Here is a 16,868-nt window from a genome sequence, read left to right on the forward strand (position 1 = left end):
GCAGGTCTGGCAGCATCTGTCAAGGGAAAAAACAGTTAATTTTTCAGGTCCGGTGACCCTTCCTGTGAACCTGACATGTTAAAACTCTGTTTTTTCCTTCACAGATGCCACCAGACCTGCTGAGCTTTTCCAGCAATTTCTGTTTTGTTTCCTGATTTACAGCATCTGCAGTTCTCTTGTTTTTTTCAAAATTATAAAAGGGTTTGATGGATAAAACTAGGGGGTATGCTCCCACCTTTGGGAGATTTCAAAACTAGTCCATACATATGAAACTTAGTCAAATAAAATCTCATGTAATATGGAATTCAGAAGCTTCTTTATGCAGAAAAGTGGAGCTTATGACCTTATGGAGTGCCTGAGGTGAAGAGCAGATGCACTAAAGTAGAAATTAAGTAAGTACATGATGGAAAATGCAGTAGAAGATGATGCTGAAATGGTGAACTGCAGTAAACAGAGTAAATAAAATTCATAAGAAACATAAACTCTGGAAAAAACATTGAGCCAAATGGCCAGATTCTGTGAAGTGCAATTGTGAGCAAGTAAGCAAGGTATACGAAACATATAGAAAAATTTAAAGGCAAAGATAGAAATTGCTGGAAAAGCTCGGCAGGTCTGGCGCACTGTGGAGAAAAATCATGTTTCGAGTCAAGTGGCCATTCCTCAGAACGGATTTTTGACCCAAAATGTTAACGCTGATTTCTCTTCATAGATGCTGCCAGATCTGCTGAGCTTTTCCAACAACTTCTATTTTTGTCTCTGATTTGCAGGATCCGCTTTCAGTTTTTATTTAGTTCAACACATTAACTATTCCTCTCCAATAAAAGAAAAATACTACAGATACTGGAAATTTGAAAGAAAGAGATTGCTGAAGAAACTCAGCAGGCTAGCAGCACCTCTGGAGAGAGAGGGACAGAGTTATATGGACAGCCATGGTGGTAAAGTTGTATTGTCACCAAATTAGTAATCCAGACCACCAGGAAACATGGATTCAAGTCCCACCCTGGCAGACAGTGAAATTTGAGCTCAATTAAAACTTGGCCATTGTTGATTGTCGTCAAAATCTGCCACCCATTCCTTATCTGACTTACATGTGACTCCAGACCCACGGCAAAGTGGTTGGCTTGTATCTGCTCTCTAGGCAGTTAAGGTGGGGTAATAATAAATGCTGGCTGAACCACAGATCCCTCTTGAATAAATTTTTAAAAGATAACATTTGCAGTCAGGTATAATTCTTCTTCAGCAGTGGACCCTAACCATAACTCTCTCTCTCTCGACAAATGTTGTCTACCTGCTAAGTAGTCTGAGCACACTCTGGTTATACAACACCTGCACAGGTTAAGTGGCATGAGGGAGGAATTGATGCATGATGGAACACACCACTTATAACAGAGACAAGGAGCTCCAGGCAACTCACAATCAATAGTCAGCCATGCCATCCCCAACTGCTGCTCAAGGGTCCCACAAGCATTGAGCCCAATGTTCTTACCTCTGCAAAAAAACGGTCTTTAAATTCCTCCTCGTTGAAAGTCTCAGTCTCCAAACGATCTAGGCACACAAAATAAAGACAAAGAATGGAAATGATCAGTTGAAAGCCTCCTGTTGGTCCAATTCACAGGAAAATATATGAAGCAAAGTAATGAAGACATGTAGATCAATGTAGAGCTGACAGAAATAACTAGCAGCCAAAAGAAATCTGAGGCAAGAGCTTGCCTAATTCATGGAGGAGTCCAGCTGCTATGGAGATGGGGTGGGTGGAGGAGGCCAGATAATGCTACACACTGTGTCTCAAAGGGCAGAGTTTGCACTAGAAAAAGGAGAAAACTTTCATGCCTTTTGTTGGGAGATTCCCAGTTAAATCTTTGCATACCCCTGGGCACATAAAAGTAACCCTAAGACTCAAAGTTCCTTGAGCAAGAGAGCTCTCATCAGTGCGTCACTTAACAGCATGCCTCATTGGTTGCCATAGTCCTACTGGACCACACAGCTGTTCTCTCATTAGAGGGTCATAACTGGTAGAGGGAAAGTCATTGAGTCATACAGCATGAAACAGACCCTTTGATCCAACTTGTCCATGCCAACCAGGTGAACCAAATAAAACTAGTCCCATTTGCCATCATTTGGCCCATATCCCTCTAAACCTTTTAGACACATCCAGATGCCTTTCAAATGTTGTAATTATATCGGCTTTCACCATTTTCACTAGCAGCTCATTCCATACATGCACCACCCTCTGCATGCAAACTCTGCCCCTTAGGTCCCTTTTAAATCACTCCCCTCTCTCCTTAAATCTACACCCTCCAATTTTGGACTCCCCCACCCTGGGGAAAAGACCTTGTATATTCACCCTTTCCAAGCCCATGATGATCTTATAAACTTCTATAAGGTTACCTGCCAACCCCTGATGCTCCCGGAAAATAGCTCCAGCATATTCAGCTTCTCAAACCTCCAACCTGGCAACATCCTTGTAAATCTTTTCTGGACCCTTTAAAGTTTCATTACATCCCTTCTCTAGACGAGAGACCATAATTTCATACAGTATTCCAAAAGTACCTTAACCAATGTCCTGTACAGACACAACATGGCCTCCCATCTCCGAAACTCAATGCACTGACTAATAAAAGCGAGCATACCAAATACCTTCTTCACTATCCTATCGAACTGTGACTTCGCTTTCAAGGAACTATGAACCTGCACTCCAAAGTTGCTTTGTTCAGCAACACTACCCAGCACTCTACCACTAACTGTATAAGTTCTGCCTGATTTACCTTTCCACGTTTATCTAAATTAAACTCCATCTATCAATTCTCAGCCCACTGGCCCATCTGATCTCATTGCACTCTGACGTAACCTTCTGTGCTGTCCACTACAGCTCCAATTTTGGTGTCATAAACTTACTAACCATACCTCCTATGCTCACATCCAAATTATTTATATAAATGAGGAAAAGCAATGGATTTGCCACTGATCCTTGTGGCACACGACTCACCACAGGACTCCAGTCTGAATAGCAACCCTCTACCAGCATCCTCTGTCTTCTACCTTCGACCCAGTTCTATATTCAAATAGCTAGTTCTGCTTCTATTCCATATGATCTAACCTTGTCAACCAATCCTCCATGAGGAACCTTGATGAACATATCTTCCACTGCTCTAGTCTCATCCATCCTCTTCATTACTTCTTCAGAAAACTCAATCAAGTTAGTGAGGCATGATTTTCCACACACAAAGCCATGCTGACTATCCCTAATCAGTCCCTGCCTTTCCAAATACATGTAAATCCTGTCCCTCAGGACTCCCCCCAACAACTTGCCTGCCACCGATGCCAGGCTCACCGGTCTATAGTGCCCTGGCTTTTCCTTACCACCTTTTGTTATATAGTGGCACCACATTAGACAATCTCAAATCTTCCAGCAACTCACCTGTGGCTACGGATGATACAAATATCTCAGTAAGGGGCCCAGTAATCACTTCCCTAGTTTCCCACAGACTCCTAGGATACACCAGATCAGATCCCAGAGTTTTATTCACCTTTATGAATTTTAAGCTGTCCAGCACCTCCTCCCCTGTAATATGGATGTTTTTCAAAAGGTCGCTATTTATTTCTCCATGTTCTACATCTTCCATGTTATTCTCCACAGTAAACACTGATGCAAAATACGTTAGTATCTCCCCCATCTCCTGCAGTTCCACACACAGGCAACCTCGCTGATCTTTAAGGGGCCCTATTCTCTCCCTACTTACTCTTTTGTCCGTAACGTATTTGTAGAACGTGTTTGAATTCTCATTAATTCGATTGTCAATGCTACCTCTCATCCTCTTTCTGCCTTCCTGATTTCCCTCTTAAGTATACTTCTACTGCCTTTATAGTCTTCTACGAATTCATTCAATCTCTCGTGATATATACTTCACATACATTTTCTTCTTTTTCTCGCACAAAACCTTAATTTTTCCAGTCATCAAGCATTCCCTATGCCTTCCAGTCGTACCCTTCACCCTAACAGGAGCATTGGCTGCTGGATTGACACCCCATTCCCACATTAAACATTCACTCCCTCCAGTACTGCAGAAATTCATCTAGGCTCCATATGCAGCACCTTCCAAACTTCTGACCTTGACCACCTGGAAGGATAAGGGCAGTAGATGCATGGGAGCACTGCCACCTAGAAGTTACCCGCCAAGCTTTGCAATATCCTGACTTGGAAATGTGTCACTGTTCCTCAGCGGCACTGGGTCAAAACCATGGAACTTGCTGTCTAACAACACTGTGGGTGTATCTGCCCCACAAAGATTACAGTAGTTCAGGAATGAGGCTCACCTCTTATTTCTCCAGAGCTGTTAGCAGTGGGCAACATATGCTGGGCTTTGCCAGTGATGCTCACAAACCAAGAACAAATAATAAAATCAGTAAATTGTAAGGTTTTTTTAGGACATCCTGTGGTCATAACGGGTGCATCACAAAGACGTTAGATAAATTTTCTTTCCCCGAAAAAAGCCAGTAGAGTACAATAAGTGCATGCATCTTTGATAATTCTGTCTCCTGCCAGGGGACCACAGCAGGTGACTTCAATGACACCAAGCCATCTCAGCTGAGATGAGCCAACACATGATCCAATGTGGCTCAATGCCACCTCTTCCCGCAAAACTACTGACTGAACCTTTCGGAGCAATTGAGAGGCATCAAAGGTGAATTCTTACAACATAAACAGCGGCGATTCACGATTATATCAATGCCACCCCCACAATCAGGTTCAAAGACGCAAGGATAGAGGAGGAGGAGGGTGAAAAGAAAAATCAAAAACCACTTCTCTAATTTTTTTGCAACCTAAACAGTAAAGTCACACAGACTCTGCGAACCTAATCCCCAGGTTTCTTCTGTGGGTCTTGGATCATATTCTGATTAAAATTCAACTTGATTGACAGAAAGATCAACATTTTACTGCATACACTACTACAAGCTGCACTAACATATGCACCGAGAACCCCTCACTGTAAACACCCAACTGCTCCAAAATCAACAATTCCTCGGTATATTTCTTTTGATTTTCCTTGCCCATTTGACACACAACATCTAAGCTCGGTAAACCTAATCCCAGGATTTTTTTACTCTATGCATGCTTTTTGGGGAAAAAACCTTTCATATAAAATTTAAACTGACTGACAGAAAGGTCAACATATCCCACACAAAGCACTGTAGTTTAAGGAGGAATGATATTACTTCAACTGCTCTCAGACAAATATTTTTCCTGTAAATACGAAGGATTCTCCAATCAACTACGTTCAATTCGAAACATTCAGGAAAAAAAATGTTAAAATAACGCATTTGTTTTCGTTAGGGAGAGGGGATTGTTACACAGGCAGTCACACGTGCAAACAGGCACATAGACAGAAACCCACACAGAGACCCACAGACACACACACCAACACCCAGTCAAGCACAGACACATACACATGCAGATACATGGCAACTGACTGACTGACTGACCCATACACAGGCTGACGTGCACAGACGACGCAAATGACCAGTGCAAAGACTGACTCATCAAACACAACAGGAACAGACTGACCAATCAATTAAATGTCAGGTGAACAGGCTGCCTGCCTGACTGACTGGGGTGCAGACTGAACAACTAAATATAAGATATGAAGAATTACTGGCTGACAAACTAACAGACAGGCGTGCACACAGGCGCACACCGACTAACTGAGAGGTGCACTAAACTGGCAGATAGGTATGCCAACTGACTGACACACAAACCAAGGGTGCACAGACTAGGCTCTATGCAGACTAACAGACAGGCAGGCAGACCAAATCATGTGGATAAGAGATGCCTCCCATGATGTAACTCACAGTCAGTTGGAGATTACTCTGTTGACAAACAGGCTGTTGCAAATATGACAAGCAAAGTGTCACAAGAAGTTGACATAACAGTTAAGGAAATGTCTGAGTGTAATATGCTGATTTCACAGTCTTGAGTACAGTACATTTTCCCCTGAAGCATCGTGTAACCTTTCTTTAATAGGCATCAACCTAAGTCTGGGGCAGTAGAGATTTAGCTCCCCCCACCGACCTGAAATATCCCTGAGTCACAGTTGATACTACTTACAGACACAGAGTCAGAGATATACAGCACGGAAATCGACCCTTCAGTCTAACTCATCCCTGCCGACCAGATACCCTAAATAAATCTAATTCCATTTGCCATCATTTGGCCCATATCCCTCTAAACCCTTCCTATTCATATACCCATCCAGATGCCTTTCAAATATTGTAATTGTATCAGCCTCCACCACTTCCTCTGGCAGCTCATTCCATACACGCACCACCCTCTGTGTGAAAAAGTTGCTCCTTAGGTCCGTTTAAAATCTTTCTCCTCTCACCTTAAGCCTATGCCCCTCTAGTTTTGGACTCCCCCACCCTGGGGAAAAGACCTTGTCTTATTTATTTCATCCATGCCATCATGATTTCATAAACTACTATAAAGTCAACCGTCAACCCCAACGCTCCCGGGAAAATAGCTCCAGTTTATTCGGCTTTTCTCTATTGCTCAAACCCTGCAAACCTGGCAACATCCTTGTAAATCTTTTCTGAACCCTGTCAAGCTTCACAGTATCCTTCCTATAGCAGGGAGATCAGTATTACACTTTAAGCCAAAAATAGCTTAACCAATGTCCTGGACAGCTACAACATGACCTCCCAACTGCTATACTCAGTGCACTGGCCAATAAATGCAAGTATACCACATGTCTTCTTCACTATCCTATCTACCTGCGACTCCAATTTCAAGGAACTTTGAACCTGCACTCCAAGGTCTCTTTGTTCAGCAACACTTCCCAGGACATTACCATTAAGTGTATAAGTCTAATCCTGATTTGCTTTTCCGAAATGCAACACCTCATATTTATCCAAGTTAAACTCCACCTACCTCTCCTTGGCCCATTAGTCCATCTGATCAAGGTCCCGTCGTACTCTCAGGTAACCTTCTTCACTGTCTACTACCCCTTCAATTTTGGTGTCATCTGCAAACTTACTAATCATACCTCCTATGTTCATATCCAAAATATTACATAAAGGATAAAAAAGTGGACCCAACACCGATCCTTACGGCACACCACTGGTCAGAGTCCTCCAGCGTGAAAAGCAATCATCCATCACCACTCTGTATCTTCTAAATCGAGCTAGTTCTGAATCCAAATAGCTAGTTCTCCCTCTATTCCTCATGATATAACCTTGCTAACTAGTCTACCAGAAGGAGCCTTGTTGAATGCCTGACTGAAGTCCATACAGATCACATCCACCACTCTGCCATCAAAAATCATCCAGGAAAAAGCAGCCCACTTGATTGGCACTACATCCACAAGCATCCACTCCCTCCACAACTGACACTCAGTAGCAGCAGTGCATACTATCCAGAAGACATACTGCAGAAATTCACCAAAGATCCTCAGACAGCACCTTCCAAACACAAAACCACTTCCATCTAGAAGGACAAGGGCAGCAGACATATGGGAATACCACCACCTTCAAGTTCCCCTCCAAGTCACTCACTATACCGACTTGGAAATATATTGCCGTTCCTTCACTGTTAGTGGGTCAAAGTCCTGTAATTCCCTCCCTAATGGTAGTGTGGGTCAACCCACAGCAAGTGGAATGCAGCAGTTCAAGAAGGCAGCTCACCACCACCTTCTCAAACAGGAATATGCAAGAAATGCTGGCATAACCAGCAATGCCCACATCCCACAAATGAATAGAAAAACAAAAAAGAAGCAGCCATGGTCTCACTGATTGGAACAGAATCTAGGGGCTTAGCAATCTTCCCCTATTCCTATAATATATGATCAGAAGTGGCACACCATCCATTACTTTGACATTGAATCCATTCTCTCAGCGCAAAACAGCAATAGTGCGCTAGGTGCACTTTTTACACTCATCAACTCTTTGCCAGCACCTTCCAAACCCTCTACTACCTAGAAGGACAAGGGCAGTAGATAGATGAGAACATCACCACTTACCAGCCACACACACTGTCCTAACTTGATGTTATATCACTGTGCCTTCGCTGCTGGGTCAACAATCCTGGAACTCCCCTCCAGCAGACTGTGGGTGTCCCTACAACCAAGGGCTGTAGCATTTCAAGACACCATTCACAGCCACCTACTCCATGGAAATTACAATGTGTAAAGAATGCAGACATACCCTGAACAAATTAAAAGAAAGAAAAACTCGCCCAGGTAGCCTTGGTATATTTGACATTACAGGAGTTAGTGCCATCCTAGTGTGTGGAATTCCTTCCCCATGTGGGCATTCAGGTGCCATCTGTAACCATGGGCAGGTCATTGGTGCACCAACATCACCATTAAACCCCTTGCAGTGCTGCCTCTGAACCTTCATTGAATATTTTGTCACTTCTTCTACACTCTACTGGCTGGTCTTCCAACTCCATAAATCTCGGCTGACCTAAAACTCTACCATGTTAATTGTACAGTGCCCAGCATCTAATTATATCACAGGCACAAAGAGGTGTTCTTGGGGTTCTTACCGGCACCTAAGCCTCTGAGGCAGAAGATTCAAGATCCAAGTCCCACTAAAAAACTGCCAATACGGGTGTATTCAAAACATGGCTCAAGCAAATACCGCCCAGGGGATAAGCAGGCTAGGTGGATTAGCCATGGGGAAATGCAGGGATACAGGAATTGGGTAGAGGGGTAGGTCTGCGTGGGATGCTCTTCAGAGGCTGGTGTGAACTCGATGGGCTGAATGCAAGATAATAAAACGTGAGGCTGGATGAACACAGCAGGCCCAGCTGCATCTCAGGAGCACAAAAGCTGACATTTCAGGCTTAGACCCTTCATCAGAGAGGGGGATGGGGTGAGGGTTCTGGAATAAATAGGGAGAGAGGGGGAGGCGGACCGAAGATGGATAGAGAAGAAGATAGGTGGAGAGGAGAGTATAGGTGGGGAGGTGGGGAGGGGATAAGTCAGTCCAGGGAAGGCGGACAGGTCAAAGAGGTGGGATGAGGTTAGTAGGTAGGAGATGGAGGTGCGGCTTGGGGTGGGAGGAAGGGATGGGTGAGAGGAAGAACAGGTTAGGGAGGCAGAGACAGGTTGGACTGGTTTTGGGATGCAGTGGGTGGAGGGGAAGAGCTGGGCTGGTTGTGTGGTCCAGTGGGGGGAGGGGATGAACTGGGCTGGTTTTGGGATGCAGTGGGGGAAGGGGAGATTTTGAAACTGGTGAAGTCCACATCGATACCATTGGGCTACAGGGTGCCCAAGCGGAATATGAGTTGCTGTTCCTGCAACCTTCGGGTGGCATCATTGTGGCACTGCAGGAGGCCCATGATGGACATGTCATCTAAAGAATGGGAGGGGGAGTGGAAATGGTTTGCGACTGGGAGGTGCAGTTGTTTATTGCGAACTGAGCAGAGGTGTTCTGCAAAGCGGTCCCCAAGCCTCCACTTGGTTTCTCCAATGTAGAGGAAGCCACACCGGGTACAATGGATGCAGTATACCACATTGGCAGATGTGCAGGTGAACCTCTGCTTAATATGGAAAGTCATCTTGGGGCCTGGGAGGTGTGGGGGCAAGTGTAGCATTTCCTGTGGTTGCAGGGGAAGGTGCCGGGTGTGGGGGGTTGAAGGGCAGTGTGGAGCGAACAAGGGAGTCACGGAGAGAGTGGTATCTCCGGAAAGCAGACAAGGGTGGGGATGTAAAAATGTCTTGGGTGGTGGGGTTGGATTGTAGATGGCGGAAGTGTCGGAGGATGATGTGTTGTATCCGGGAGGTTGGTGGGGTAGTGTGTGAGAACGAGGGAGATACTCTTTGGGTGGTTGTGGCGGGGGCGGGGTGTGAGGGATGTGTTGCGGGAAATGCGGGAGACGCGGTCAAGGGCGTTCTCGACCACCGTGGGGGGGAAAGTTGATATCCAAGTTCTTCAGGTGAGACATTAAGAATTCAAAACTGCTTTCTTAGGTGAACACTAACTAGAGAAGAATAAGAAAGTTCTCCCCAAAGCCTTGGGCAAAACCAATCAATTAAAAGACGGGATTATCTGGTGATTATTACTGAAGATGTGAAAGGTGTCATATAAATGAAAGTTAGATATTTATTTTCCTTTTCCGTGTGATCACCACGAACAAACATCTGTGGCTGCATTTTATGCAAGAGGGTTGCAGCTGACTGCTCATCATACTGCCCCCGACCCTGAAAGGAAAGTTAGCTGGATTTAGATTCAGATTTTACTGCTATCTGCACAAGAGTACACCAAAAAGTATATATAGTCACCATTCTCCGACACCATCTTCGTATACAAAAGACAGGCCTGAAGCCATGCCACCACCACTGAAACTGTATCACCAGTCTTCAGCACCATCTTGCCTCCACCAACATCAATGCTGCTATGAGAAAACACTGGGCCCACTGCAACTAAGCAGCCAGTGCCTTGTTCTGGCTTATGTTGCTGACACTGCCACTGCCCGGGACCTCCACTTTGGCAAAGAAATCCACTGCTGCCAATATTCCAGGAAGAAACTGCTCCCATCGCTGCCGACATTCCAGGAAGGAACTGCTCCCGCCACTGCCGACATTCCAGGAAGGAACGGCTCCCGCCGTTGCCGACATTCCAGGAAGGAACGGCTCCCGCTGCTGCCGACATTCCAGGAAGGAACGGCTCCCGCCGCTGCCGACATTCCAGGAAGGAACGGCTCCCGCCGCTGCCGACACTCCAGGAAGGAACTGCTCCGGTCACTGCCGACACTTGGGAAGCTAGGGCTCAACTGGTTAATTGTGGGAGTTCTACCCCTCAGAGTGGGAGGAAGTCCTGTCTACCTGCCCAATCTGCCAGCAGCAGCAAAACTGAGCAAAGAGAGCAGGCAAGATTGCTGGAAGCAACTGATGTGAACATGTGGAATAGGAGCAAAAAAGACTTCAACTACTACACCCCTATTCAATAAGATTACAAATGGATCACTTTGTGTTTCAAATTCCAAACATGGACGTAGGCAAAGGCCCAGCGATACTATCACTAGATTATTAATCCAGAGAACTTTGTTCAAATCTCGCCAGGGCAATAAAGAAAATCTGGAATTAAGAGTCTAATGACGTCCATGAAACTGTTGCTGATTGTCAGGAAAATCCATCTGGTTCACTGATGTTCTTTAGGGATAGCATACATGTAACTCCATACCCATGGCAATATGGATGACCCTTAACTGCCCTATGGGACAATGAGGGATGGGTGATATATGCTGGCCTACCCACATGATAACTACATCCAGTGAATTTTTTTTTTAAATTGTTTCCCTTGCCTAATGAGAATCTATCCAACTTTGTCTGAGGCATAGAATTCCAAACTTACAGAACCCTCAAAGAAAAAAAAATTCCCCTCATTTCTGTCCTGAAAAGGCAGCCTGTAATTTTGAAACAGTGCCCTCCAGTTCTGGACTGACCCACAACAGGAAACATTAATTCCACCTTCTCTTTATCAAGGCTAAATTCAAGTCAGCCCTCTCTCTTCTCTGTTCTGAGGAAGGGTCAGCAGATCCGAAATGTTAACTCTGTTTTCTCCTTCACAGATGCTGCCAGATCTGCTGAGCTTTTCCAGCAACTTTGTGTTTGCTCACTCTTCTAAACTCCAGTGGGGGAAAAAAAACCCCAGTCTGTCCAATCTTTCCTCAAAAACCAACCCACTCATTCCAGGTATTAATCTAATACATCTCCTCTGAACCACATCTAATCCATCTAGATCCTTCCTCACCTACAGACACCACAGTATTCAAGGCATGATCTCACATGTGATCCCCTGTATAAATGGGGCGTAACATCAATTCCTTCTGTGATAAAGGACAGCATTCCATTAGCCATCCTGATATGTGCCGTACCTGCATAACAATGCTTTGTGACTCATGCACGAGAACACCTATGTGTCTCTGCTAGCAAACCTAAAGAATGTGTATTTATTTATTTAAACATGGCCTTTTTTGATGGGGGTCAACGTGGGTTGGTGGTGGATGAGCTATCCAACGATACAGTCATAGATTTGTACAACATGGAAACAGACCCTTCAGTCCAACTCATCCATGCCAAGTAGCTATCCTAAATTAATCTTGTTCCATTTGGCTCATCTCCCTCTAAACCCTTCCTATTCATATACTCATCCAGACGCCTTTTAAATGTTGTAATTGTACCAGCCTCCTCTGGCACTTGAACACTTCCTCGGGCAGCTCATTCATACACCCACATACACCCACCATCCTCTGTGTGAAAAAGTTGCCCCTTATGTTACTTTTATCTCTTTTGCCTCTCACCTTAAGCTTATGACCTCTAGTTTTGGACTCCCCTACCCTGGGGAAAAGACCTTGACTGTTCACCCTATCCATGCCCCTCATGGTTTTATAAACCTCTATAAGGTCACCCCTCAGTCTCTGACACTGCAGGGAAAATAGCCCCAGCTTCTCCCTATAGCTTAAACCTTCAACTTTTATCTATTTTCACCAGCCCACCCCAGTCCAATGGGGAGCACAAAATACAGCTCATTGTGTTAGTAGTTAGGCAAATCTAACTTTCTAACTACAGAGTTAGCACTATGTGGTAAGGGAGGGAGGAATGTTTGAGGGGGGTAGGATGGTGTCGTACAGAGATAGTGGAGTAGGGCATTGTGAACCAGATAGCATTATTCCCTAGTGTGCACCAATGTTGCTGTCTCACAGCAGAGAGAAAGTTCCCACCAGGCTCACTTTCTAGACTAATCCAATGTCCGGTGAGACAAAGCCAGTTTGATCGCAATCCAGTCACAAACTCACCGAGGTCACCAGTCAGATTTTTTTTTAAATGGGTGCATTCTCCAGTTGGCCTTACGTCAAGCTGAGTAAAGAGTTTCGACGATGAGAACAAAAATCACTCGGCATTTAAACAAAAATACAGACATGGATTTAAAATCAACTGAAAGGCAGGAAAAACAAATAAAGGGATATGAAGCCTAATCAGATGTATAATGGTTTGAGTTTGTTCTTATGAAAAGGCAGAATGTGGCACAGAGATACTCTCCTTTATAAGAATTGTGACGCACTGAGAAACAGCACAGACCCTTCCAGAGCAAGCTGTTTTCTAGTTTACAAAGCCAATCTGCATTTATAAAGCACCTTCATCATAACAGAACATCACTAGGGCCTTAACAGAACCAAACACACAATTTGACATCAAGCCATACAAGGAGATATTAGGAGAGGTGACCAAAATCTTTCCTAATGAATTGGTACAGAGATAGTAGGAACTGCCGATGCTGGAGAATCTGAGATTACACAGTGTGAAGCAGGATGAACACAGCAGGCCAAGCAGCATCAGAGGAGCAGGAAAGCTGACGTTTCGGGTCGAGACCATTCTTCAAAAATGGGGGAGGGGAAGGGGATTCTGAAATAAATAAGGAGGGAGGGAAAGGTGGAGGCGGATAGAAGATGGATAAAGGAGAAGGTAGGTGGAGAGGAGACAGACAGGTCAAAGAGGCGGGGTTAGAGCCAGTTATGGTGAGTAGAGGAGGGGAGTTAGGGAGGGGATAGGTTGGTCCAGGGAGGATGGACAGGTCATGGAGGTGGGATGGGATTAGTGGGAAGGAGATGGGGGTGGGGCCTGAGGTAGGGGGAATGGTCACTGGCTCTAACCCCACCTCTTTGACCTGTCTGTCTCCTCTCCACCTATCTTCTGTTCTATCCATCTTCTATCCGCCTCCCCCTCTCTCCCTATTTATTACAAAACTCCCTTCCCCTGCCCCATTTCTGAAGAACAGTCGCAACCTGAAACAGCAAACTTTCCTGCTCCTCTGCTGCTGTTTGGCCTGCTGTGCTTATCCAGCTTCACACCATGTTATCTCTTTCTCAATGAAGTTGGTTTTTAATGAGTATCTTAAAGGGAGAAAGATAGGTAGAGAGGTTTAGGAAGGGATGAGCTGAGTTGTGAGCCCAAGGAACTGAAGGCACAATGAATATAGCAGAGTGATTAAAATCAGGGATGCTCAAGAAGTCAGAATCAGGACAGCAGAGATCTGGGTGGTTGTAGGGCTTGAAGCAAGTTACAGACCTGGAAAGGGGAGAGGTCACAGATTTAAAACAAAGGTAATAATTTTAAACTAAAGGTCAATTCCGGAGCAGATGTATGTTAGAGGGGTTACTAGCTATTACTAACTTCTTTTAAAACAAAAAGCAAATCCACAAAATTTGGAAAATTGAAACAAAATCCTTAGATGGAGGAAATGCAGACAGAGCAGACCAGCATTCACAATAGAACTTTCCGGCATAGAGTCATAGCTGAATCAGCAGAGATATCTGATGATGCAGGACAAACTGATCAGGAAAGGATGAGCATGCAGAGTCTCGGCATTTGTGACTTACTGAAACATAAAAAATCCTGAGCAGACCTGATGAGGTGACATCTGAGAGACTAGAAATAGGAGACACAGCTTAAATCATAAAGAAAGATCTCGCTTTTCAGATAAAGATGAAGGGAATCTTTTTCCTCACAAGGTCATTAAACTCTGGAATTCTCCTCCCCAGAAAACAGTGGCATCTGGATCATAGGGCTTATTCAAGGCTCAGTTGGATTTTTCATAGACAAGGGAGTCAAGGATTATGGGGGATGTCAGTGGCGCAGACAGGAAACTGGAATTGTGGCTACAACCAGATCAGTCATGATCTTATTGATACAAGAACAAAGTTGCTGGAGAAGCTCAGCAGGTCTAGCAGAATCTGTGAAGGGAAAAACGGAGTTAATGTTTCGGGTCCGCTGACCCTTCCGTCAGTTAACTTTGTTTTTCCCTTCACAGATAGTGCCAGACCTGCTGAGCTTCTCCAGCAACTTTGTTTTTGTTGCTGATTTACAAGCAGTTCTTTCGGTTATTATGATGGAGATTATTGATGATGGAGAGAAGGCCCAAGTGGCATACCGCTGCTGGTAAGTCTTCTGTTGAGGTAGAGTTTTTTTTAAATTATGAAAGGTTTTCACAGAATGGACAGAGAAAGCTATATGCAAAATGCTGAGGGAACTTGGGAGAGTGAATTCTGTGGAAACAGCACAATCAGAGGTAATGAAAGATAGCTCCCAAGGAATACAGTAGGGTGATGAGAAAAGCAAAAGGATTTTTGCCCAGACAGTCGTGAAAATGTGGAATACACGAGCGTAGGGAGTGGATGAAGTGAATAACACAGATGCTTTTAAGACGAGGTGTGATAGCTATGAGAGAGAGGGAATGGAGGAATATGTTGGTATATTTAGAGGAAAAATGATTGGGAAGAAGCTGAAGTGCATCATAAACAGCAACACGGGCTGGTGGGGTCAAGTGGCATATATCTGTGCTGTGTATCTTAGAGAAAATTACATAATGTAATAACACTCAGTTTTGTACAACCAAGGGCCTTTACATTTTGCTCCCAACTTGCATCAGCCAGGGTCAGCCAATTATAGCTTAAACAGTGTAATAGCCCTTAACACTTTCACAAAAAATGTCTTATCTTCAAGTCTCAACCTGTGTGTGCAGACCACTTTAAAATGGTACAACGTGCCAAGGTTAAAAAACAGCGTTAAAAAACAGCTATTGTCGAATAAAATCTAAGACCTAACCACATGAGAGGATGGTGGGACAGGTGATCAAAGCTTGGTCAAAGAGGTTTGAAGGCGTTGCGAGATCAGTGTAAAGATTTAGATCAAATATCCTCAAGATGCAAGTAGGTACAGATAGAGTTACCAATGGCACGAGTTGGGGGACAAGAAAGAAGACAGAATCAAAGGAAGGTAGTGATCTTAGAGGTTTGTGTGCCTGGAGCGAAAGGGAAGGATTTTAAAGCAAAAATAAGAATGTGCAAATTCTTGGACCAGCATTCCCCATTGCACAATCCCCCCCATTCATATGATGATCATCTCATGGATTCAGAGCAAAGTTGTCAAATGATTGCTAACAGAAGTGGGTGCATGAGTTCTAGTACCCACCAATGGCGAAATGGGATTAGACTTGTTCAGACTCACCTCACTCATATCTGTCACACAACCTTTCATTCAATCAATTCAAAAACAACACAGCACAGAAAGAGACTATTCAGCCCATCGTGTCTGAGCCATTATGTCTTTGAAAGAGCTACCCAATTAATCCCATTTCACTGATAATGGGAACTGCAGATGCCGGAGAATCCAAGATAACAAAGTGTGAAGCTGGATGATGAAGGGTCTAGGCCTGAAACGTCAGCTTTTGTGCTCCTGAGATGCTGCTTGGCCTGCTGTGTTCATCCAGCTCCACATTTTGTTATCTTAGTCCCATTTCACCTTGTCCTTCCCAGCACTTTGCAAGTTTAGCTCATTCACAATTAATCCACTTTCCCTGTTAAAATTATTACTGAATCTTTCAACACATTCCAGGCAGACTATTCCAGAATATAACAACTTGCTACGTATAAAAAAATTAATTTCACCTCTGTTTTATCTTGCCAATTATCTTAAATCTGTGTATCTTATGGTTTCTGAGCCAACCACTGGTGGAAGCAACTTTTCCTTATTTACTCTCATCAGAAACCATTATAATTTTGATCACCTTTATAACATTTCTCAGACAAGGTATAACAAACTCTCCATTCGAAGCAGTTCCTTCATGGTGAATAAATAGCATGATCTCTGGCCTGTGGCACTTGCTGGGTTCAGTCAGTTTTTGTTATGTCTTCAGAAAAATTCAATTAAGAAAACATTGCTTGAAGACTTGGCTAAATTAGTCATATGTGAAGATTGAGTCATCAAGCGCCAGGAATACTTGACCGAGTCTGCAACCACAGAGACACTGTTACATGTGGGTTATGAGGGTGGAGAATGCCCACTCAACAAAACCTTGCATTTACAGAGTACCTT

General features: G+C 44.2%; 1 protein-coding gene across 2 annotated transcripts in view; it reads right to left on the minus strand.

Moving 5' to 3' along the window:
• nhej1 (nonhomologous end-joining factor 1) overlaps positions 1-16,868 on the minus strand; it is a 295,514-nt gene that overhangs the window by 224,837 nt on the left and 53,809 nt on the right. For both annotated transcript variants that reach the window (XM_048534678.2, XM_059647679.1), the window contains exon 5: positions 1,487-1,545. In XM_048534678.2, coding sequence (XP_048390635.2) covers positions 1,487-1,545 — 59 coding nt within the window. The remainder of the gene's footprint in view (positions 1-1,486; positions 1,546-16,868) is intronic.

The sequence above is a fragment of the Stegostoma tigrinum genome, chromosome 7, assembly GCF_030684315.1.
Source record: "Stegostoma tigrinum isolate sSteTig4 chromosome 7, sSteTig4.hap1, whole genome shotgun sequence".
NCBI classification, from domain to species: domain Eukaryota; kingdom Metazoa; phylum Chordata; class Chondrichthyes; order Orectolobiformes; family Stegostomatidae; genus Stegostoma; species Stegostoma tigrinum.